The sequence below is a fragment of the Carassius auratus genome, unplaced genomic scaffold (assembly GCF_003368295.1).
Source record: "Carassius auratus strain Wakin unplaced genomic scaffold, ASM336829v1 scaf_tig00029962, whole genome shotgun sequence".
NCBI lineage: Eukaryota > Metazoa > Chordata > Actinopteri > Cypriniformes > Cyprinidae > Carassius > Carassius auratus.
The window spans coordinates 14,325-41,486 of record NW_020525815.1 but is presented as its reverse complement, the minus strand read 5'-3'; the positions used below and the strand labels follow the sequence as shown (position 1 = coordinate 41,486).

At 37.9% G+C, this 27,162-nt stretch overlaps 1 protein-coding gene across 1 annotated transcript; it reads left to right on the top strand.

The window, feature by feature from the left end:
* On the top strand, positions 1 to 26,915 carry LOC113079968 (metabotropic glutamate receptor 4-like; the record flags this gene model as incomplete). The annotated part of the gene is made up of 6 exons (XM_026252213.1): positions 1 to 159; positions 1,504 to 1,640; positions 2,421 to 3,356; positions 12,901 to 13,150; positions 24,171 to 24,203; positions 25,735 to 26,915. Coding segments are annotated over 5 exons (1,502 nt in total), but the record flags the coding sequence as incomplete, so codon positions are not given.
* Positions 26,916 to 27,162: the final 247 nt, after the last annotated feature.

The following is a 27,162-nucleotide window of genomic DNA, read 5'->3' as shown; positions in this document are numbered from 1 at the left end:
TATTATGGTTGGAGAAGAATCTCTTGGCTGAGTGGAAAGCTCTGTCTCTGGAGGTGGAAGTCTACCTGTGTTTCTCCCTGATCCCATTGTTTGAAGTGCTGCACAATGTCTCATCAAGTGAACCTCAGAAGAAAACTCTCAACCCTTTGATGCCGTGGAGTACACTCACGGCTCTAATAAGGATATATGTCTGGGACAGTTCACTGTTTAGTGGCATCTTCCCTGGTTGAGTTAGAACCCCATACTGAATAACAAACAAAGAATTCATATCACTGGTACTGTGAGTTTGGCTCTGTCTATATCATGTTTAGTAACTATATTTTGCAGTGTGGTTGCTAAAGTGGGTTGAATCACAAGATTTTAACCCACAAGATTTGAGGTATCACTCATATGCATAGTACAGATGTGTGGGACAAGTTATGCACTGGCATTTAGTACATAGGCTCTAGTTTGAGCACTGCTGATGATAAATTAATATGGTAAGGTCATACGCCTGAATGAGTCAGTAACTGAGTGCTTACTTTGGGAATCTCAATCGTATGCACCCTCTTGTTTTGATGAATATTTTGTCCTTATGAAATTTCTCATAATCCTTTACATCTGTCTGCTTTATATGGGGAACTGCACAGCCACCAAGCATGGCTGTAAAAATCTTAATTCCTAATCCAGAGCGGTTGACTCATCAGAGTTTGAAATAAGCCTCTCGCAGCTTCCAAGCCTGCACAAAGAAGAATGGATATTCATCACCAGAAATCCACCATTGCTGATAATCACCCTTAGATTTCAGTGAGAATTGTGCCTCAAAATAGTTATAACGCAAACACGAGTAGTGAAAACACAATTTCTTATGCTATTGTTCGGCAGACTCGGCTGCACAGGGTCCAGGGAATTAAGTTGGACACGGGTCAGGTGCTTGGAATACAGATAGCTTAACCGAAACTTTAAAGCCTGAGACAGCAGGGTTTTCCACAGAATAAGGCACCTAATCTAAAATGCATCATGGGATGCAGCACCATTGTTATCCTGTCCTCCTCGCTGCCTCCTTCCATAAGCTATTGCTCTCGCAAAATAGAAATTGCACTCAACGTGCTTGAGGTTTAGATATCTGCAAAGTTTTATACTAAACAGTGGTAATGCAGGGTTTTTTTTTTTCAGTTTCAGGTTTAAATGAGGTCCTTTTTGCTCCTTTAGGTACAATGCTTATTGTTATATTACAGATAAGTGGTTTTGAAACACACATTGTTATTTACTATAGCTTAGATATAGTATTAAGTAACCTCCAAAGCAATATATTTAACAAAAGCGGTATTAAACTGACTGCTAGCACATTTAGTCCAGCTTAACATATTGCAGTTTCCAGCTCACCATCAATCTCAGGTGAATTTCCTTCACAGATTTTGGACGCTGACCTGGATATGTCTGTACATGAGCAGTTACTCATTACTGTGAAGCTATATGGTGCAACACTTTTTGCATCCTTTAATCAGATTTCTCTGCTCACAGGCATTGCCGGCAGTCCGGTGCAGTTCAATGAGAACGGAGATGCCCCAGGCCGTTACGATATCTACCAGTACCAGATAAAGAACAAAACAGCTGAATACAAAACCATCGGCCACTGGACTGACCAACTTTACCTAAATGTAAGTATATATAAAATTCTTGTCTTGTGTTTCACCCTTATACCATTACAAACTGTAATTTTGTTATTGTTTTTGTCCAACACAAATGTAGGCTTTTTAAAATAATATATAGCAGTTATTGCCATACGACAAGATTGATTTTAGATTTCAAACTGTAAAAAAGGCAACAAAAAAAAAAAAAATGTTTGTGAATTTTAAGTCATTGAATTGCTTTGTGTGACCCACCAAAATTAATATTTTTATAATCTGAAGGAAGTCTCGAGAATAAAAAAAATGTCATGTCATGTTGTACACAAGTGAAGTAACCAGTAACACTTCTTAGTATTAGTATTATTTGTATAATAAAGACTTACAGTATGATCTTTTCCTTAAACATATGGCTGTAAAATTATAGCACATAAATCGAATATACTTTTTTGGGGAGTTTTACAGCTTCTAATCACTGTTTTTTTTTTTTTTTCATTTTATAATGAGCTGCACAATAATCTCTGAAAAGCATTCTGCAGAAAAACAAACAGGATATGGGTTTGGAGTGAAGTGAGAGTAAGCAAACACTAACACGGTTTTCGCATTTTGGTGAACTTGACGCACACGTCGCTTTTGAAAAGGGTTTGAAGCATAGCCTTAAGGAACACTGCTGAAAATGGCTCCTTTGAGATCCCCAAGAATTCATTTAATGAGTCAACGGCTGAGGAAATGAAAACATTCATTTGAGATGTTAAACATTGTTTCGTCTTTAGCCGTGATAAATTGTAAATACTGTTTTTTTTTGCAATTCAGATGCGGGCGATGCAGTGGCCAGGTGGAGTGAAGCAGGTGCCGGCTTCCATCTGCAGTCAGCCCTGCGATCCTGGGTGGCGTAAAAAGATTGTTAAGGGCATGTCCTGCTGCTGGCACTGCGATCGCTGCGATGGTTACCAGTATCAGCACGACCTCTACACCTGCAAGATGTGCCGCTTTGATTTAAGACCTAACAAGAATCACACAGCCTGCCAGCCCATTCCGATTGTGAAGCTGGAGTGGAGCTCACCCTGGGCAGTCATTCCGGTCCTGATTGCTATTCTCGGCATCATAGCCACTCTTTTTGTTGTGGTCACCTTCATTCGCTACAATGACACGCCGATTGTTAAGGCATCCGGACGGGAGCTTAGCTATGTCCTGCTTACGGGAATCTTTCTGTGTTACGCCACCACCTTCCTGATGATCTCGACCCCAGATGTAGGGATCTGTTCGCTCAGGCGAATTTTCCTGGGGCTCGGAATGAGCATCAGCTATGCGGCGCTGCTCACAAAAACCAATCGGATTTATCGGATTTTTGAGCAGGGAAAAATGACTGTGAGCGCGCCGCGCTTTATCAGTCCGGCTTCGCAGTTGGTAATCACCTTCAGCTTGATTTCCGTTCAGCTCCTAGGGGTGTGCATCTGGTTCGCAATGGACCCTTCCCAAGCTCTCATTGACTACGAGGACCAGCGCACGGCAGATCCCGAGATGGCGCGCGGAGTCCTAAAGTGCGACATATCAGACTTGTCGCTCATCTGCCTCCTGGGATACAGCATGTTGCTGATGGTGACGTGCACGGTGTACGCCATCAAGACGCGAGGGGTGCCCGAGACCTTCAACGAGGCCAAGCCCATCGGCTTCACCATGTACACCACCTGCATCATCTGGCTCGCTTTCATCCCCATTTTCTTCGGGACGTCGCAGTCGACGGAAAAGGTAAGAGCAGATGAGTGAGCGCAATTCCTCAAGACCTTGGCAAATCAAACGTTTTAAAGTAATGACAGCATTTACCGCCCCAGCTTCCTTCAAAACATGCCATTCAGTGCAGTCCATTTTCAGCGAAAAAACAGACCAGCGGGAACAAATTGACTTTGTTCATTTGGGCCTCACATCAAGCAGAGCGGTAAAACAGACAGTTCATTTCAAAGAGAAATCGAGAATCATGAGCTTTGGCGCTACAGTGCAGAACTCACGTGGTTTCCTTCGAATATTGAAAAGGACATGTGCAGTTGGGAAAAACAAAGGCTCTCTCTTTTGCCCGTCAAGCACTGCTCTCTCAAAGATAAAAGAGACTTTGAAAATAGCAAGGAGATTGAGTGTCAGCTTTTTGTAGATGATGTAATCAATTGACAAGTACTGACTGACTTAGAATTCGGAACAAAAAGGCTCTTCATTTTGAGGCCGAATTATATATTCAGCTACACGGGCATTGGCTGCATTACTCATTTCAGTTAGAAAACCTGGGACCTTCTGTTTGTGAAGCTTAAGATAAGGGCTTTCTCGTTTTTCAATCTGAGTTTTATTTAATTAGTGTATCCCTTAGCAAAACCTTGAACAAGCAATTTCCGCTATTTGAGTATTATTATAATTGTTGTTAGGGAGCCATTACTGCTTCAAACTCAGTTTCCCACTGTGCCTTTTTAACCATCGTTTGAATGACTCGTTCAGATATAGAATTGTATGAACTGACTTAGGTAATTGCATTTTGCCTATGACCTGCCTACACCAATCCCAAAGAAACAAATAACTATATTTCTGCTGATCAGAGAAAATCATAATGACGGAAACTGTAACTCTGTATCACATGCTCTTTCATACTCTCTTCTCTTTTTTCCCAATGTTTCCCAGGCATCTGATTCTTTAATCTACACCATATAAGGTTTTAGTGTGAATTTACAGTATTCCTGGAAACTAGCTGACGTACTTTCACAGTCATTTTTACAGTAATTCTTCAGTGCAATTTTCTGTGGCAGTCTTTTAGCAATTAGCGGTGATCGTTTGAGTGATCGGACTGCAGTCGGTCTCATTTTTATCTTGGAATTTATGCTTTTCACAATTGGATAGTTACAGGACATGATGAGTAAAAAAAATCATGAAGGAATGAAGTTATGAAATTAAAAATGTGTCAGGTTCCTTTGAGCACTTGAATGAATGGCTTCGTAAAAACTGAGAACTAATTTTATGTCAAAAGATATCAATTCAGTGAGCTATTAAACATTTTAATCGTGATGTTATGGTCTACATTTTAGTCTTTACTTTACTTAGCAAGTGAGAAAATACTCTATTACAGACCTGATCTAGAGGCTATTGCAGTATTGCAGTAAATTAAATGGTTACAGTTTTTATTTTGTTTTTGTTGTAGTAGAACAACAACAGTGCAATATTGTTTAAATGCAAAGCAATATGCTTTTTTAAATAGATTTTTTTATATAAAGTAATGTAATTACCAAAGAAAATGACAGTATGCTTTGCTTTCAAAGTAAAACTATCAGTCTTGTAAAAGGCTTGTAATTTTTGACAATATTATGCACTCAAGTTCAATCAGTCCTCTTATGGTGTAATCAGGGCTTGAAATTAATTCTGCTCTGTACATCACAGGAGTGAAACAGTTTGTTTTGCGCAGAAAATAAAGCATGCATCCTATGACAAAATCCCACCACTGTGTGTGCAACAAACAGTGTTTTCAGAGGGGAATTAACATATCAAAACAAGAGCACCTCACAATCATCCAAAGCTGGCAAGCACAATAAAGCCCGGCGAGTCAGAGATGACATGTCTTTTTAGAGCAATTAAATGCCTCACTTCCTCCTGGCCTGTGATTTACCTTATCTCTCTGCCTGTGCACTTGTCACACGATTTCTGCCAGACGCCTCATCAGCATGCCGGCTCCATCAGTTGTTTGTCATCTTATGTCAAAGTGAATAATGAATGTCTTTGGAGGCTTTCTGGAACATTTAAATGTGGGCAGCTGGTTTGGTCCCTTCTGAATTTGATCAGCCTGTCAAATGATTAATCGGAGGGTCATCTTATTGTGGTTTAACCAAAAGATTTTTAAATGAGCTAGTCTGGCAGGAAGGCCTCATTGTGGTCTAAGGACTTTAGCATGCTGCCTTCCTGGATTTCAGACGGATCCAGATGGATTTTTGATTGCTTTGTTGGGTAATTTTCAATGTATGTAAAAAATCTGACTATTGATAAAAACCTGTCTCTCTTAAAAAAGAAGCATGATCATTTTTCTGCATCTTAAAAATGAAAATGTGAATTATAATAAATAAAAAGAAACAATTGAATGCAATGCAATTAAGTAGCTTTTCCCATCCTTAATATATTACTTGCTGGGAAAATATGCGAATATATATATATATATATATATATATATATATATATATATATATATATATATATAAATCATCTTGAAAATCCTGTCATTACAAATTTTTCCATGTTTTTCTCTCTCTTTGTTTTAATGTTTACATTTACATTTTCAGTTTAAATGGTTAATCAAAAATCATGTGTAATTAATTGAAATTATTAAGCTTAAAATATATATTGGAGTATGTTTTATAAGAAAATACTATATTTTAGGCTTTCTGCTGTCACAGTTAATTAAATGTGTTTTTGCTGATTCTTTGAAATTATATTATAAATATGCATGATTAGAAATACATTTCATATACGCACAGTAATACTTTTTTTTTTTTTTACATTCGAAACTTCACATTGATGTACATGTGCCAGATTATGTGAAGATGCCTTGATTTCATCTGATGTCCCTGTACAAGTTGATAGTACAATTAATATTGTGCAATGAAACATTATAAGCTAAACTTACAAATCCTTCTTTCTGTGGTTGGATGTTATCACAACCTCTTTCATGCTGGTTTTGAGAAAGCTTCAAGTCAAGTCAAGCATTTCGACTTACATGGACTGCAATTTGTATGCATGGCCGCCCTCCAAAACTGGAAGCTATCATTACAGTGCCATCATGTTACCATGCCATAGGGTTCACTTGCAGGGGCTTTCCTCCTTTGTGTTGCTGACGGAGTAATCACTGTCTCTTTCTGAGCGAGGTCAGCATCTCTTATTTACATACAGGTGTGTGTCAGCGATGTGACAGGTGTGGTAGCAGGGGGCCCTTGACCTCTGTTAAATGTCAGTTTCTTCGACATTCCCGTTATTGAACTCCTTCAGTCTGTCATTCATTTGATGTCACAAATGAGTACCTTGTGAAGACAGATGCATGAGTGCATTTATATCTGAAATATACAAAATTACTTCTCACTGATAGAATTTAATACTACACAGTGACTATTCAGACTGCACTATGCAGTGAAAGCCTGGAACACTCTGCTATGAAATATAATACAGGAAAATGCAATAAAACATTTATTTTATAGTGTGCTTTTGGCCAAAGCTCAAACACAAGTACATATATATATATATATATATATATATATATATATATATATATATATATATATATATATATATTTTATTTATGGGTGAACAAAACGACTTATCCAACATTCAGGGATGACCTGGATGCATGCTTTGATTGGACAAGATACTGGAAAAATGAAACCTATTGTTTCTGTGTTTTATTTTATTTTATCTAAAGCAGCATGTAATCCAACAGTAGGAATTTTGTTTTTTGGTGGGCATCATAATGAAGTATTTTAAATGTGGATAATGCATAGTTCATTTGAATGACAAATATTCACATCCCTTTGAGCTGTGTTTTTCACAGCACCGCTTTTACCATGAGACCTACTTCTCTCTTAAAAAGCCTCTGATGTTGACATAAGACCTACTTCCTTTTAAAAAATGGCAGTTCATTTTTTTTGTTCTTTACCCCAAGAGATAATTTGGCAGCAGCAGGTGAAGAAGTGGCAGAGCGAGTTGTTGCATGATTAAAGTTGATGGCGTTCCGGTGTACGTTTCATCAAGTCATCATTTATATGTGGGAGTGCAATAACGGCAGCCTTTTTTTTTTTTTTTACTTGTTGTTGCAATTCGAGGGCAAAAAAGTGGAACACTTTGTATGTGTTGAAACAACAGAGACTGTCTCAGAGGACTAACCCTGATTCACTGCCTAGTTCCCATCTCAGTATTTCTCACAAGCCTCATTAGATGCAGGTGTGCTGTCTGCACATACAGAGCCAGAGGCGGAGGCATTGATGAGATACCGCTATGAATCGTGTATCGCGTGTGCCATTAAATCCTCATTTTGTGACTGTAATTGCAATTTCAGTTTCAGCAAGATTAGTGAGATATTCCGACATATAGACCAAACCTTATCATTTCGGGCTGGTTTAATCACTATGTATGGACCGCTCGCTTTCCTTTCAGGTGATTTGTTGGACCCCTGCAATAGATTTTCTGGTTAAATTTGGAAATGTGACTCTGCTGACTAAGTGACCAAGGACTATATTGAACAATAGCTTTTGTCTGAGCCACGGCCATGTGGTTAGACCTCCGACATATTGACCGGTGACAAGTGACATATCTTGATCCCATCATTTACTGTCCTCTCTCAACTATGCTTTATTTCACTGCAGACAATTTGAGCGGTGCTAAAACTCTCCAGTAGTAGGGTGTTGTGGGTATTTGCCAGAAGATTGCTTTGCTATTGTAAGGGGTTCTGAATGTTTGCTTGGGTATTTTGGGTGATTGCTATTGTAACAATATTTACATCTCCATATTCATCGGGAAGAAGGAGGCGGGAACCGGCGCACAATCAAAAACATTTTAATATTCAAAAATAAACAAAACAGCGCGTCAGCCCCTCACGGCGACTGACGCGCACAAATAAAAGCAAACACATAAAATAACGTCCCAGGCCTGGTCCTCTCTCGTCCTTCACGGTCGTCGCTCCAGTTTTATATCCTTCCATCTCCTACGTGGGACTCAAGACCGGCGGTGGGGCGCAGGTGTAGCTCATCTCCAATCACTACACCTGGCCTCACTCCTCGTTCCCACGGCTCTCGGCCCCGCCCCACTCGCCACATACCCCCATCGCCCCTCGCAGGCCGGGGGGTACCCTCGAGACTGCGCTCTACTCCCCCCCCCCCCTCCCTCCGGGGGGGACCGCTCACGGGGACCTGCAGGAACCTGGGGGTAGGACAGACGAGGCGAGAGAAAAGGAGATGGAAGGAGGAGCGACAAGGACGAGAGAGGGGAGAGAGGAAAAAAAAAAAAAAATTCCGGTTCCCAGACGCACTGCTGCTCGGCCCTCCACCGGCTGGGTGATCTCCTCCGCGGTGCCCGGCGGTGGCACTGGACGGCCCTCGGCGGACGGCACGACACTCCTCCGCCGCCCGGTGGACGGCGACGGCTCCTCCGATTTTGGGCAGCGGCAGGAGTCCCCCGTTCCCTGCCCCTCCGGATTCCGTCACGGAGGCGGCAGGCTCCGGCCCCCTGGCGAACGGCGCCGACTCCTCCGCTCCCTCACGGACGGCAGCCGCCCCTCCATATCGTGGGCGGTCGGTAGCGAGCTCGCCCGTCCCCGGCAACTCGCTCCAGCCCACCGCCTCGAGCGTCCCTGGCGGCACATACCTCGCCTGCTCGAGGGCACCGCGGATTCACCACAGCGGCGAGGGATCTTCAGCAGCGCGTCCCTCCTTCTCCCGGGCTTCGGCACCACTGTAACAATATTTACATCTCCATATTCATCGGGAAGAAGGAGGCGGGAACCGGCGCACAATCAAAAACATTTTAATATTCAAAAATAAACAAAACAGCGCGTCAGCCCCTCACAGCGACTGACGCGCACAAATAAAAGCAAACACATAAAATAACGTCCCAGGCCTGGTCCTCTCTCGTCCTTCACGGTCGTCGCTCCAGTTTTATATCCTTCCATCTCCTACGTGGGACTCAAGACCGGCGGTGGGGCGCAGGTGTAGCTCATCTCCAATCACTACACCTGGCCTCACTCCTCGTTCCCACGCCTCTCGGCCCCGCCCCACTCGCCACAGCTATATAATCGCTTTCTAGCCCAAGTCAAATGTAATTCTGTTTGATATCAAAGCATGAAAATTAATGCAACATATTTTGTTTAACTGACAGGTGGCTGCTTTCCATGCCTACATACATGCATGCTCTGTAATTGGTACTCGTGCCTTGTGGTGATATACTCAACGCATGAATGGTCAAATGCACTTTTTGTGTCAAGTTATTATCCAAGGACATTATCCAAATCATGTACACAGCCATGCATTGTTATTTTAGAATTATATTTTTTTTTAGGTTTTGAATTAGCTTTAAAATATATATATATATATATATTGGCTGGGTATTGGTTGTATATCTGCCAATAAATAAATAAGTATTTTTATGTAATTATTGATTGATTGATTTTTTTTTTATCTTTCTATTTATCATTAATATATATTCAGCTTTATTTCAGTTCACAAAAAAAAAAAAAAATTTAGTTTTACTTATAGTTGCAGTCATATAAATCCACCACTGCCTATTATGTCATTATTATATATTGACGCACACACACACAAAACACTCACGTAATTGGTTTCTTCATTTTATTACGAACTGTATTTATAGGAGGATGGCATTGTTTTATATTAATGTTAAACAATTATTCATTATATTTAAATATAATTTAAATATTTAAATAAATTATATTTAGATATAAATATGTATATATTAATGAAGTATAATATCAATGATAGATTTAATATTTATATTAAAAATAAATGTATTTAAATACTAATTGTATTATTTTTATAAATCTAGCATTACTAATAGTGGGAATAAAAATATGTTTTCAACTTAATACAAACTAGTGCTGTCAAAGTTTTTGTTCACATAATATATGTGTGTGTACTGTGTATATTTATTATGTATTTATAAATACACATGCATGTATTCAAGAAAATGTTATGGTTATATATTAAATACATTGCAAATATTTTCTAAATATATACTTCAAATATTTGTAAATACATTTCAAAATATTTGTATTGATATCCATAATAAATATTCACAGCACACTCATATATTACGTCAACAAAAACTTTAATTTTGGATGCGATTAATCACAATTAATCTTTTGACAGCACTAATACAAACTAAATATTTTCAGATATTATTAAAATTATTTACTTTGGCTCTTAATTGTGATTTAATGGTGGAAACAACATAGTTTAGACTAAAACACATTGAAATGCTGGTGTCGTGACTAACTTATAAGGACCTGTTTTTAAAGATACTGCACTATATTTCAATGGCACACTTTAGGATTGTCTATAGTGGCCAGTGCTGGGTGGTAGCCATCTGTCTCTTCTTCGAGAAGAGCCCCAGCACAGCTGATGTGGCCCTAACCCTTCCTGTCGACTTGTGCTGAAACTGCTTTCCAGTCAGTCTCTCTGGATGGAGATCACAGCAGTGAGTCACACTTAATCACAGCACACAGAGGAGCCAGAGCCGAGGTCACGTCCGCCAGAGCCAAAACACACAGCAGGGGTTCGCAGCAGTGCTATGGAGTGGCTGGAGCCATTAGTGCTGGGGTGTGTGTCTGTTTGTGTGCCACTGAAAACATGTCACAAACAGAGCCCTCCAAGTAGTTGGTTAAAAATAATCACGATTACCCTCTCATTATTTAGGCAATAATGCCTTGCACTGTGTCCCACCCGGGCACGACACAACAAAGCATCCAAGCAATCACTTGCAAGTTAATCCCAGTTTCTGTGCTAACTAGCCAAGACAAATGACACAACAGTTTTATCAGTTGTTTGGTTTCTCTTTCTGTGGCATCGTGCCGGATAATCATGCTCACAGCTGCTCGTTATGTACAGTGAATTGAGTCCAAAAACCTGAGAATGAAAATGGTTTTAATTATTATAATTATATATTTTTTCAGAATTGTATTATTTATGACTTACAATAATATTATTATTATTTATGTAATGCTATTTTTATATTACTATTATATACACTCTCAGAAAAAAAGGTACAAAAGCTGTCACTTGGGCGGTGCCTACACTTTTGTACCTTTTAGGTACTAATATGTACACTTTAGATACTAATATGTATGTTTAAGGTACCAGTATAGGCATTTACATTCATGCATTTAGCAGACACTTTTATCCAAAGCGACTTACAGTGCATTCAGACTATATATTTTTTTACCAGTATGTGTGTTTCCTGGGAATTGAACCCACAACCTTTTGTGCTGCTAACGCGATGCTCTACCACTGAGCCACAGGAACATTATGTACCTTCTTTCCTGACAGATAGAGAGATTATATATATACAAATACATACTATATATATAATGTATTTATATATATAATCTCTCTATCTGTCAGGAAAGAAGGTACACGATGTTCCTGTGGCTCAGTGGTTCTTTCTTTCTTTTTTTCTATTCATTTTCACTATATATTAAATATCAAACATGGACAATGTGGCAATAACTGTAGAAGCTGAAAAACATTGAGCATTATGTGATACATTTGTACAGTAAAGTCTATTATAACAGATTAAGTTACTAAATAATTCATCTTGTAGTTTTTCATTTGAACTCTGTGCAGGAGCAAAGAGCAGGTTGGTTTAGTCAGGGTTATGGTATCATTGATATACAATTATAGTTTTGTTCTCATATTTTAAATAAGATTTTATTTTTGTGTTGTCTGTTTTTACTTAAATTTGTGTAATAGTTGTGTAATTGTCATTTTATAAAAAAAAAAGCCTTTTTAAAATATTTTTTTTTTTTTGATTTAGTTTTAGTTATTCAAGTACTTTAAATAAAAATGAGAAATGTATTTCCCCTTGGAAACTAACTGAAATTTGTCATTTATAAACTAACTGTCATACCCTTGGTTTAAACACTTCATAATCTCAGCAAATGCTGTCCGTCATCTGCCTGTTATATCAGGAATACTGTGTATTCTGACATTGTAGTCATTTGCATATTATGTAGCAGAGAATTACGCATATTTGAAAGTGGCTATGGTGCTTGGTGCTTTGGGCATGTTGAGTCACTCTCTGTTGAGATTTGACATATTGACTGTGTCAGTTAGATCAGGGGTTTATTATGTCAACAAGCCCTCGTGAGATGAAGGTCCCAGGTTATGTGAACAAATCTTCATTATTGCATAATGCACCCCCGATAGGTGAAGCAGAAGGCTATTGTGCCATCCTGAAGGGCCGTAGTTTGTAATAATGGCCTGAATTATCTCTTACATTATTCCATGGCAATCAAATAAGTAAATAAATGGACTTGAAATATTGATTTCAGTGAAAATGATTTGATTATGTGGGAAGAAATAGACCGCGGTGTGATATAAAACTAGCACTCTGCTGGGTATTGGTTGCCCAGCGCAACAGAAAAATATCCAGGTTCATTATATAAAAATATTTGGCCACAGAAAGCTGTGATTGACCAATTACGACCCAGTATGGCTTGTGGTAATGGCATTGTTTTCAGCGATTTCTAATTTTCATGTGCTGTGATTTTGTTTCGCAGATGTACATACAAACGACCACGCTGACCATCTCGGTGAGTCTGAGCGCGTCTGTGTCTCTGGGGATGCTCTACATGCCGAAAGTCTATGTGGTGCTCTTCCACCCGGAGCAGAATGTGGCCAAACGCAGCACTCGCAGCCTGAAAGCTGTGGTCACTGCCGCCACCATGTCTAACAAGTTCAACCCCAAGGCCAGCCTCCGGCCCAACGGAGAAGCCAAGTCTGAGCTGTGCGAGAACCTGGAAACTCAGGGTGAGCGGGTTTGACGTCAAACACTTTATTGTTACTTACTGTCATCATTCCTTTGCTCACTTAAAACGATCCGAATTTGAAGAGGGTTGCAAAATCATGCTTCAGCAGTCTGGATACAGCTGCTTTAGATTTAACTTTCTTTTAAAGGCCGAATTCACCCAGAATCAACAAATCTGTTGTTATTTACACCTTGATCATTCCAAACCAAACCAATATAACGTTATTTTTATTATGCTATGAAGACATTTAATGGAGTCTGTGTGATGATCATAACAAGACAAACCGCTAATCGTCTGGCTCACATTGCGCAAGGTTTTTTTTGGATTCATTATGTTAGAATCTAAACATTTGGCATCAGATATGTGTTGGCGTTGTGGTTTTTAAATTATCAAGAGGCAAATCGGTTGAATCGGTGCAACAATCCTTACTGAAATCCATCTCCTGCTAATTTAAATATCAATAAAACACAGCAGCTGATCAACAAGCTTTGTAATACAGCAGTAAATAAAACCCTGCTGCCTCAGCAGAAATAACTCACAAACTAGAACAGAAGCAAACCTGTAGCCTTCTTGAAAGAGAAACGAAAGCCTGAGTCTTTGTTTGCATATTTATATTATTCATTAAGGGCCTTATTTACCAAGATTCCAAATAAATTATACTAATTTGCTTGCACTGTCTGTCAAATTGTCTTTAAGCATTATGGTAATACTAAGGGTAAATAGGCACACATGCACTTGTTTCATTTTATATATTTAGGTTTTCAATTTAAGTTTGGTACAAAAAAGTTTTAATTTTGTATTTTTTTATACACTTAGTTGCAGCATCTGGATAGGTACTGTCTTGCAGATGAGTGTGTTTTATATGTTTTAAGTTTGAATGTGACCTCATATGTTTTTGTGCTCTTAATCTAATGTGGTATTCATTTGCACACCTTTTCTGAAGTTTTGAGGTGATAAATAACTTTGCAAGAACTATTTCATTCATTTGCATTGACGTTGCCCTTTATTTTGCATGCCCCCAAACGACATACTTAATAAGAGAAACCTGCGAAAACAGACAAGAGGCGCTAACTTCTGGTGCTATATCTGGAATACAGAGTCCATACAGTTTTTTTTTTTTTTTTGCATATGCCATCTGGTTTGCGTGTGTTATATATGCACAAAGTTTTAGTAATTCACAGACTAAAAGTGTGCTTCACTGCCTGTGTGAATGTATCTAGACAGTACAGCAATTTTGAGACATCATTGATTGTGCCTTGATACCCCAGACTTCCTGTTAGTCTACAATTTTTTTCGAATAGCCTCTAGCATTAGCATTTTCATTACCTTAATCTGTGATGTGATTCCAAATGCACCAGAGAGGGAGAAAAATAAAATGCAAATATAAATCCATTTCACCCTTTCAGTAGACATAGTAAGCCATTTGCCGAAATTAATTTAACACCAGTAAATGAAAGTTTTCATTAGGCCAAAATTTGAATGAATGAAATTAATGTTTTCATTGAGCCAAAAAATGAAACCAAAGTTGTATAAACATTTAAATTACTCTTTTTTTTTTTTCATGAACAGAATGAAGTTTGTACTCTAATTTGTTGTTGAACTATAAATATATAAATGGTGGCTGTAATAGGAACTTGTTTTTATTCAAACATTCAAACAGATTTAGTAAAATATTATGAATATGTAGTAGCATCTAGTGCTCATTTATTTGTAGATGGCTGATGACATTATGGACACTGAAGGGCTTTACTGAGATAAATACAACATTACTTGACATTGCTTAGAAGCTGATTTATGGACTTCCCTACATTACTTGAGACATGATACATTTCTGTAAGTTCTACTGTTACTTTCAACAAACCTTCTGATGTTCATTCATGCTTAGAGTGTCAAAACCACACGTATGGTTTGTATTTTGGATAAAATTAACAGAATTTGAAAGCTGACAGTGTTTTATATTAAAACTTTTAAAAGCAAAAATTCAAGGCTGTTGCAGTTATTTGGATGGCAGATGCACTACAAATGATGTTTAGTGAAGTCCACGCACCAACAGAAAACAGCATAGAATAAAAGATCGATCTTGAGATTAAAGGGGTCATATGATGTAATTTTAATTTTTCCTTTCTCTTTGAAGTATTACAAGCTCTTGGTGCATAAAGAAGATCTGTAGAGTGGCAAAGACTAAAGAATCAAAATCCAAAGAGATATTCTTTATACAAGTTAAGACTTGTCCGCACCCCCCTAAAACGGCTCGTTCTAACACACTCCCTCAGCGTACCTTTTATTCTCATAGTATTTTTGTTGCCGCTGCTGCCATGTTGTATATATGCTGAGTGTTTGGTTGTGAAAGCGAAAATACTTTGTTTGGCCTTCCAAATGAGAACGATATCTGCTTCGTCATGCCTGGAGTTGATCTGTGCTGGAGTCCAGCCCAGGGTCTTCACATGTGGTTGCCGCAAGAATCCACTGGCCACACCGTTCTCAAGCGGCTCACTTTAGGCCTCTAGGCTTCCGGCCTTCACTCACTCAAGGCTGCCATGTGTGATGCTGTTTAGTTGAGAAAGTGAAACTACTTTGTTTGGCCTCCCAAAAGAGGACACGACTAGAAGTCATGTTTATATCATGATTATAATGGGTTTTATGTCTCATCGCTCCGGCCGGACACAGCATCGCAATATGTTAAGGGGCGTAACATTTCCGTCACACAGTTGAGGTATTCGGCCAATCACAATGCACTGGATAGCTGGCCAATCACAGAACACCTCACTTTTCAGACCGATGACCCTTGTAAAAATTGACGCATTTCAGAAGGCAGGGCATAGAGGAGAAACAATAAATGTAATGAATGTGAAAATAAAGCTCTTTTTTTTTTTTTTTTTACCTTAAACAACGTAAACACATTTCATTACACCAAATAATGTTCTTTTTAGCAGCATCATATGACCCCTTTAAATAATCCATATCATTATCTATTAAAAACTAAAATGTGATTAGTCAACAGTTTCGGCCCTTCAAAACGATTTCAGCCAAAACCAAAAATTGCTGTTTTAATCATATTTTTTGTTGCTGCAATGTTTTTTGGTGCATCACTGTCTATAATATAGTAAAATATTTACGCTTCATATGTTATTTACAAAAACCCTTTTCCCCCAGAATACACAGATCATGTTGAATTGTCGTCAGTGAAGCAACTTGTTTATTTGCAGGCAGATCACATTTACGATCAGTGGCTAACAGGGTCATGCTAACCAACTATACTTTGACCGCTTTGATGTGGGAATGTTGTTCCATGCCAGCTGGAAAAGCATGTGCAGATACACACGTAAAAAATCCACCAAAAAAAAAAAGATCCAGGCAGAGATGTGCAAAAAGATTATTAAAATTCATAATGATGTGAATTTAATGTGACATTTCCCAAGATATGTCTGTACATTCACTTGTTCTAGAATAAAATATCACGCTAAACCAATCCAAAGTATCATGTTAGACTAGGAAGGCACAAATGATCTGCTTCCATTACATTGCATTTGGCATTCACAGCAACGCACATCCACTCTGCTTTCATTATGTAGCATTTTATATTCATTTTGCAATGAAGCAGTACCCAGTAAATCATATTGTAGGGTTTTAATAACAAATAGCTCTGACATCCAGATAAATGTTTTGACAACAGAATTAAATTTGTGTAATGAGGGTTGCTACATAGATGAAAATTCGCCCAATTAAGCATGGCCAGTTAGCACACAGTGTTTTCAGCAAATATTTACCGCTGGTTGCATGACCGTACCAGACAGCTACCAAACCCAGTGTGAATTTCATCTGCTCAGTTCATCTAGTACATATTCAGCAGCTCTGTATAGCACCACTTTGAATTCAGTTGCAGTGGAACTATGTGCTTTTGTAAATGAGGTATTAGAGTCAGTGAATACATTAGCATGTGCCCTTTTAAAAGATCTAACTAGAGTTATTTAACACAAGCAGTTGTTTTGCACGTAAAGCAAATGCAAGCTAACAAATAACTTTTCCATGGCTCAGGAATGTCTAACATTTCATGAATGCATTAAAGGGGAAACAGGATCTCCTTGTTGATTCTATTTGATTTGTGATCCTCCTTTAAGACTTAAATTGAATTAACTAAAAGTGTCTGTTAAGTGTCTTAATGTAGCGTAATGTGATAGAAATGTTGCTATAAAGTGTTACAATTACTTCTAAATGAATTACATGACATTGAATTATTACGTATCTCCTAATTGTATTTCTAGTCGAGCAAGGACTCATCAATCTGTGCGTGATATATGCAGTAATCATCATTATATTATTAGCATGCTACAATAACATAGCTTTCAAGTAAAGTTGAATATATCTTGACTTTGTGCACATGACTGACCAGGAAAGTGCCAAGGAGGAAACTTAGTATTCTCAGTCTTATCTGACTTGTGAATGTTAAAAACAATGTGAAAGAGGCAAGGGAGAAGCTAGCAGTGAAGAATAAGCATACATAAAACATAAATGTTGTATAAAAACTATATCATGTGTATTCACTTGCACTTATCCACTGTCCACATCATTCTAAAGTTCCTGAGAAATATGTTTTGAAAGAAATGTATACATTTATTAAGCAATAAAGCATTCAACTGATAATTAAAGGTGACTGCATTTACAGTGTTATTATTATTATTATTATTATTATTATTATTATTATTCAAATAAATGCTGTTCTTTTGAACATTTTTATTAGCATATTAGCAAATCAGCATATTAGAAAGATTTCTGAAGGATTATGTGACACTTGGAAATTGAGCTTTGCATTATAGGAATACAATATATTTCAAATATATTAAAATAAAAAACAGTGATAATATTTAAGTAATAATATTTCTTCTTCTTAGTTTTATTTATTTATTTTTATTTATTTATTTTTTTAATCAAATAAATGCAGCCTTGTTGAGAAAACATCTTGCTGACCCAAAACCTTTAAACATTAGTGTCTAACCTAATTTAAGTATTTCCATATTTGCAGAATCACTCCCAGGTACAGTTCAAAGCTGCATAAAACACACTAAAATAAATCCAAATCACAATTATTTTCAATAAATGTTTTATTTTGAAAAATACAGCTAAATACAAAATAGAGCTATTTTAGTTTTCTGAGACTAATCCTGCATAAATATACTATAACATAATCAGTTGAAGCTTTTGCACTAGACAATATTATACTTTAAGTTTAATTATTCATGCAGCCTAAAGAGACAGGGTGCAACTGTGCATTCTATAAGGTGACAAGTTATTAACAAAGCAATATGACACATTTCCCGCCCATTGATTTTTCACAATTTTTAAGACTTTTTCACAATCAGGTGACTTGTAAGTCTTCACCGTCTTTTTTTTTTTTTTTACCACATATGTGACGCATTTCACTCCGTCTTCTCTGAAGCACCTAAAGTCACACTTCTGAAGTCACACTTCTTGTCATCTCACCTACCGGTAGTTAAACAAGATCTTGAACCAATCAAGATTGGACAAGACATGTTTTATGTAGCTATTATAATGTTGGCTCATATATGTGACATTATTTACAGTCATAGCGAGATGCACTCCATTAGTGCATCTACAAAAGTCAGTACTTGGCAAGCAGTTTTATCACGGATATAAAAGACACTTTAGGATTCCAAAGTAACAGTCCATCTTTGATACCATTGCAATGCAGCACGTGTATAGAGTTTAGTGATGCATATAAACAAGATCAAATTGTAATGCGTGTGTGATGTTGCCTACAAAGATCATAGAAACTTGCCAAAGAATGAGGATAAGTGGATGAGAATGACAAGGTCATAGTTACATTCTGTGGACATCAGTAGGTTTTCTCATGTGTCCTTTAAGTTAAAGAGTTTTGCTCTTGGGTGAAATCTAAATATAATCAATATTAATATGAGTCTGCTTTACGTCATCCGACAGGATTTGTATGACTAAAACGATCAATGTAGGTCTCCTTGAAATAGTCTCTCGACATCATAATGGTGCATGACCACCATACAGACAGCTATACTGATGAATTCAAAACCGCAATATCATATTTTCCTGCCTTGTTTAGAGAGGTTTTTTTTTTTTTTTTTACACTGGAAAATAATAATTTAATGCATAATAATTCTCAGACGCCTTGATCCTTGACCAGAAAACAAACAATGAGTCAGACTGTTACAATTTATTATCAGAAATATATTTTCATCATCATTTCTTTTTTTATATTGTGGCTAAACAAAGCAAAATTCTGAAGATATCGTGCAGCATACTTTATTATTTTTGTCTGTTAGGCGATACACATCTAAAAGGAGGCTTAAAGTATTTTTTTGTTAGGATTAGTTAAAGTATGCAGCATATTCCTTCAGGCTACATTTTAATGACAATTACATTTTTAATGCCTCCTGAAAATTTCTGTGCAAGGTCATTTAATTTCAGGGCAGATTGAGCCAGCGAGAAAGCACCTCTGCATATCCAAGTTCAATGGGCCCTAAGGCCAAATGGGCCCCAACAGGTTCAGTTATACCACAGAGTGTAACGTGCAATAAACCAATCAGAGTCTCATCTTCCATTCCCTTTAAGAGCCTGTTGCGCTGGTGCCATAACGCATTTGCTATTTACAAGGCAGAATTTTTCAAGTGCAAAGACGGAACGCGTCTCCGAGATGAAACGGAGCTGCTCGTGTGCGAGCAAATAGATAGCCTAATTCTGATACATGCAATGGAAATCCATTATGCCGCGTAGGCATTTATATATATATAAAATATATAAATACATTTAATTAGCCTACAAAAAATGTTTATGCATTGCAATACTTAAATTTTTTAGATTTGGCATGTTTGTGTGCTGCTGTGCGTCCCTGTGTTTAATAAGCAGCGTATACGTGCATTGGTGACCAACCTATACTAACACGCTGTTTAAATAATAAAGAAAAAACATTGCGCCAGACAAAGGTTTGAGTTGGTCTATGGTGCAGTCTATTTTCAGCTCCTTAAAATAGCAATGCGCCAGCAATGTGCCTGAACACATCTCTTTTTTAGACCAGCACGCCCATGAGCGCACAAATGGATGCAAATGCATTTGCTAATTTAATGACGTGGCGCTGGACGGGAAAATGCGAACTAGCAAACACACTTGCACTGCGCCTTGCATCGCATTGCGCCGGGTCTATTATAGGGTTCGGAGACTTTACACTGTAAAACTGCATTCTGTTAACCTGGATTTGGCCTCTTGTAGCACATTGCTAGAATTTTAGATTCAACTGCTCAGTTGTTTCATTAAAATAAATAAATAGTACTCATGAAAAATGCAAAAACACAAAATCCAAGGATGCGTTTGAAGAGTGTCTTTTTGAGAGCATGTTGGTGGTAGTCGCTGTGTGCATGTCATGATAGCTGAGCTGAGCTAAATGCGCTCATGCATAAAAAAAGCAGTTCGTTATGTTACTTTGAAATGCATAAGAAACTTATTTCAGCCCCAAATTATGCTTGTTCATTTATCCGTCTGTGCAGTTAGCCAAAGTTCAGCTATCCATTTTGCGCCTAAAATCATTTATTTAGACATGCGTGTGCAATGACAGTACTCTTAATGTCAGGGATACACATGTTCATAGTTGTAATATGTGCTGTATCATTATTATTTAAACATAACAGAACATGCACACATAACACCCAACCTGTCAATCAAATACTGTCAGGATAACTTTGAGCCATTTTTCAAGGCATGCTAGGTAGGACAGACTTATTTTTCCCTAATTCAAACAGTATATAAACTATATATATACAGTATATATATAATATATATTTAAAATGCAACACTTTTGTTTTTGCCCCTATGTTGCAAGGATCTATACACAATTGCTTTAAGCTGAAAACATCCAAGTTCTTGCATGGCCAGCATATTCACCAGACGTGTCACCCATTGAGCATGTTTGGGATGCTCTGGATCGGCGTATAAGACCGTGTGTTCCAGTTCCTGCCAATATCCAGCAACTCCGAACAGCCATTGAAGAGGTGTGGAACAACATTCCATTATCTCTGCAAATGAGAAGTGCTCACTAACACAGATTTAGACATATTTGTGAACAATATTTGAGAGAAATAGCCCTTTTGTGTACATAGAAAAAGTCTTAGATCTTTGAATTCAGTCAAAATGGGGGCAAAAACTAAAGTTGCGTTTATAATTTTGTTCCATGTATATTAACAGATTTCAGAATGTACTGTCTTTTGAAAGTCGTGGTAACCCATACTCGGAATTGGTGCTCTGCATTTAACCCATCCAAGTGCGCACGCACACACACGCACGCACACGCGCAGCAGTGAGTAGTGAACACAACATGAACACACACCCAGAGCGGTGGGCAGCTATTTATCCAGCACCCAGGGAGCAACTGGGTGTTCAGTGCCTTGCTCAAGGGCACTTCAGCCATGGGTATTGGGGGTGGAAGAGAGCACTGTTTATGCACTCCCTCCCACCTATAACTCCTGCCAGCACCGAGACTTGAACTGGCAACCTTCGGGTAACTAGTGCAAGTATCTAACCATTAGGCCACAGCTGCCCTTGTATAATATACACTTTTTTAAGCTTGGTGAGATTTCCAGTAGCTTTCCATGTTAGCCTGCCTTGCAAACACATTCACATCCTACAGTATTGTTCAAAATAATAGCAGTACAATGTGACTAACCAGAATAATCAAGGTTTTTAGTATATTTTTTATTGCTACGTGGCAAACAAGTTACCAGTAGGTTCAGTAGATTGTCAGAAAACAAACAAGACCCAGCATTCATGATATGCACGCTCTTAAGGCTGTGCAATTGGGCAATTAGTTGAATTAGTTGAAAGGGGTATGTTCAAAAAAATAGCTGTGTCTACCTTTGACTGTACAAACTCAAAACTATTTTGTACAAACATTTTTTTTTTCTGGGATTTAGCAATCCTGTGAATCACTAAACTAATATTTAGTTGTATGACCACAGTTTTTTAAAACTGCTTGACATCTGTGTGGCATGGAGTCAACCAACTTGTGGCACCTCTCAGCTGTTATTCCACTCCATGATTCTTTAACAACATTCCACAATTCATTCACATTTCTTGGTTTTGCTTCAGAAACAGCATTTTTGATATCACCCCACAAGTTCTCAATTGGATTAAGGTCTGGAGATTGGGCTGGCCACTCCATAACATTAATTTTGTTGGTTTGGAACCAAGACTTTGCCCGTTTACTAGTGTGTTTTGGGTCATTGTCTTGTTGAAACAACCATTTCAAGGGCATGTCCTCTTCAGCATAGGGCAACATGACCTCTTCAAGTATTTTAACATATGCAAACTGATCCATGAAACCTGGTATGCGATAAATAGGCCCAACACCATAGTAGGAGAAACATGCCCATATCATGATGCTTGCACCTCCATGCTTCACTGTCTTCACTGTGTACTGTGGCTTGAATTCAGAGTTTGGGGGTCGTCTCACAAACTGCCTGTGGCCCTTGGACCCAAAAAGAACAATTTTACTCTCATCAGTCCACAAAATGTTCCTCCATTTCTCTTTAGGCCAGTTGATGTGTTCTTTGGCAAATTGTAACCTCTTCTGCACATGCTTTTTTTTTTAACAGAGGGACTTTGCGGGGGATTCTTGAAAATAGATTAGCTTCACACAGATGTCTTCTAACTGTCACAGTACTTACAGATAACTCCAGACTGTCTTTGATCATCCTGGAGGTGATCATTGGCTGAGCCTTTGCCATTCTGGTTATTCTTCTATCCATTTTGATGGTTGTCTTCCGTTTTCTTCCACGTCTCTCTGGTTTTGCTCTCCATTTTAAGGCATTGGAGATCATTTTAGCTGAACAGCCTATCATTTTTTGCACCTCTTTATAGGTTTTCCCCTCTCTAATCAACTTTTTAATCAAAGTACGCTGTTCTTCTGAACAATGTCTTGAACGACCCATTTTCCTCAGCTTTCAAATGCATGTTCAACAAGTGTTGGCTTCATCCTTAAATAGGGGCCACCTGATTCACACCTGTTTCTTCACAAAATTGATGACCTCAGTGATTAAATGCCACACTGCTATTTTTTTGAACACACCCCTTTCAACTAATTCAACTAATTGCCCAATTGCACAGCCTTAAGAGCGTGCATATCATGAATGCTGGGTCTCATTTGTTTTCTGAGAATCTACTGAACCTACTGGTAACTTGTTTGCCACGTAGCAATAAAAAAATATACGAAAAACCTTGATTATTCTGGTTAGTCACATTGTACTGCTATTATTTTGAACAATACTGTACATTGAAATCTACTTCTTAGTGACATTTTTATTTTTAATTTTAATTTTAGTTTTGATATAACTTTAAGTTAGGAAACTTCCTAGCAGAGATAAGATGCAGTAATTAGCTTTTTGCATAAGTATCCTGTCCCTGCATTGCAGACGATACCAGTTTACACAGATGGAAAACAATTGCCCTGATGAGGACACAATTACCTCACAATTGTGAGCTGCCCATGAATCATTAAAATAACGACAACGTTTTCTGGATTAAAAAAAAACAAAAACAAGAAAAGTAACCTTACAGTAAATGGATCATTATTTAGATTGTGAATATACATCTTCAAGGTTGAGGTACTTCAATGTGACGCAACCAATAAAGAAAATGCTTAAATCGCTGTAAACAGGTTGATTGCAACATTATAACTGAACGTAATGCACATACAGCTGATACTTTTCTTTTAAAGAAAGCACTTGGGGGTTGAAGATCATTTAAAAATAATCCAAAGTATGCATACCATTAAAAAAATTGGTATGGCCATATGATGTCAAACATGTTATATTTTGCAGTGTGATTCATTTAAATGTAGTGCAAAATCATGAAGTCAACAAGCAAATATCTGTTATTTAAACTATCATTTTTCAGTCATTCTTTTTGATACAGATGCATTAAAATGCTGCTAAATTATTGTAAACAAAGCCTGACTAATACATGTAACCGCTCAACCTGTGTTTCAGGATATGTTGATGATAACTAAACAATGAAGACAGGTAAACACTTTAATTATTGGTTATTGCTTGGCTTACTGTTGGACCTAATTGTTAAACTCAATCATGTTCCATTTAGCTTTAATGCTTAAACTGTGCATATCAATTAGCTTATAATAGACAATGCATTGCGCTGACATTTGTTAGAACTGCTAACAGACACAAAAAGCTTGCATGCCACATTGTTTTTGCAAATCACTTGTTTGCACAGGGCTTTGTAGGTGAGAAACTCTATACCGGGGAAAGAACTAAAGATAGCAACAAATTTGTTTTTATGCATTTTTCAACAAACAGAGAGTAGGTATGAAAACTTTCAAAACCGTGCATGTCCTAGATTGCATAAACAGGAACACAAATTGGGGTAGCAGACTCAAACAGAACAGTATAAACCTAAGCTAGATGTAATCAAGCACCTCCAAATACATTTTTATATAGAGAAAGAATCATTTAAATTCGTTTTTTGTGACAACGTCCTTCGCATTAAGGTGAAATGGAGCTATTTATCTAACAGTACCTACGGGTCAGTGCTCCATTCGCTGAGGGAGATTCCAGAACAGATAACTGCACCAGTAGTGTTGGGTCAAATATCACCTCACCTTACTTATTCCAACAGCTCTGCATGATTGCATGAGCTAACCTTTTGATCTCCATATAACGATGCAATGAGCTTGAATTTTCCATTTACCCTTCTTCTTTGGCAAGGTTATTACATGAACAGCTGAAGGCAGTGTCACTCATGCAATCTTTGCTGATTGTTTGCACTACACGGCTATTGCGAGATGGATGCCAAATGACAGGATTAAGCTGCTGATTACAGGTTTTTGTTGAATGAGTTCTTTAATAGCAGACTTGCCACTGTTTGCAGGTAACTTGCATGTTTTTGAAGATATTAAAGATGGACAGAAAGACAGAGTCTGATATCTAACAAGACCTGCTACTCCGCTACTTGACTCCTGGCAAATTAATAGAGATATCAAAGAAGTTGTTGTCACATTGGAAAAGGACCTGATGAGAAATGAAATATGAGGTACTGCGTCAAACCACTCTGGTTTTGATGAAGATCCCTGTGAACTTGTATCTGGTGAATTACCTCTTGTGTTTCACGTCGAAAAAGGCTAATAAGGCAACATTGTTTATAGTTAAAGGAATAGTTCACCTAAACATGAACATTTGCTGACAATGTATCATGCCATCCAAGATTTAAGCAAGTTTGTTTGTTTATCGTAATGGATTTGGAGAAATGTAACATTTCATCACTTGCTCACTGATGGATCTTCTACTGTGAATGGGTGCCGTCAGAATGAGAGTCAAAACAGCTAATAAAAACATCACAAGTAATGCACATGACATAAAACTGCATGTTTGGACTCTCATTATGACGGCACCCATACACTGCAGAGGATTTACCGCTTTCTTTTCTTCAAACCCGTTCCAACGAAGAGACCAATTTTTGGCTTTTCATATTTTCAGCACATTTTCATTTCCTTTGACTCAAACAATCTGTTTTTTTATCACATTCTCTCTTCCTCTGCAGGACTCAGCCCTAAACAAACGTACATCAGCTACAGCAACCACGCAATCTAGGTAAGTGATAAAAGGCCACTACCAAATCCCAGAAGTGACCCCTGGAAGACAGCATTTCAAGATAAATCACTCTCACGTTATGTCACTTATGGAAGTGAGATAGCAGATGGTTGGAAGACCCCCACAGACATGTTTCCATTAATGAAGCTTATGTGAAGTCACACAGGGAGCATCTGGGGAGGCCGAGACTGTTGAGACGGTGTGTCGGAATGACGGTCTGTCACCCAGACTATTCCATTACAGCTTGCTCTATCTATTTCAGATGCCATTGTTAAAGTGATACACACTAATTAAGGACAACATGTCAGTGTCCGCTGTTTCATTGATGCTAACACTATGTGGTGGCTAAAAAAATAATAAATTCATTGGAGCTTTTTCCTCTTTTTTCCTCTTGTTCCTCAACAGCAGAGACAGTGACCATTGTTTACAGATGTTAAGCATGCTGGTTTTGACATCCTGTGCTGTGTTGTTTTTTCTTTCTTTCCTTCTTTTCCTTTTTTCAAAAAAAAAAAAGAACCTTCTGGAATGCTGTTGAACTATGTTGCTGTATTGTTACCTCACCATGGGCCTTGTGAAACTGTTGAAGATGTACGAAGTGCTCTTTGGAGTAATGTTTGATTGTGCATAAGTATACACCTTTGAGAAACTAAACAAATTTGCCCTGTTGTCGAAATGTGCTAGCTGTCACAGTCACCTGTGCAAATCTGAAATCACAATTTAGAAATGGTGTGACGTTCATCGGACACTCAAGATATCGGAACCGACTTCCACTGGAACAGGGCGGCACGAGTAAGTCACGTTCATACAAATACAGCTATAAAAGACTCTCGTGGAAATCGGAAGAATCATCACTTTCAAGTAAACCGACGGTTCTGAGAAGCTCTGCTGATGGAGTAGATGACAGGATCCTGTACTCATATCTGGAAATGTCAGGTGATAGAGAGAGACAAGCTGATTTGTCTCTTTAGATGTTTGTGAATTTAAGTTTCAGTTCTTATGATTTCCCCTCTCTTCTTTGTTTTTGCACTGTTTGTGCTGCAGAGTAAAATGTCTATGTTGACCGTGATAAATGGCAACTTAATGTGTGTTCTTGATTGCTAATGTTTGCTTTTCATCCTAAAAGAGAGAAAATAAAAGTCAGATACAGTGCCTGAATTAAAGTATTTGTAAAATAAGACATATGAGGTATGTGAAGCATGTTAATTTTTATACATAAATAATTTCTAATAAAGAAATTTTTCAAAACTCATTGTTTTCTGAAAAATCTTCTCTGCCATGTTGGCAAAGCATCAGATGTTTATGTGAGCTGTGGTTTGGGCACACTGCAATGTGGTTGCTAGGTTGTTCTGGGTGGTTGCTAGGGCATTGCGTGCAGTTA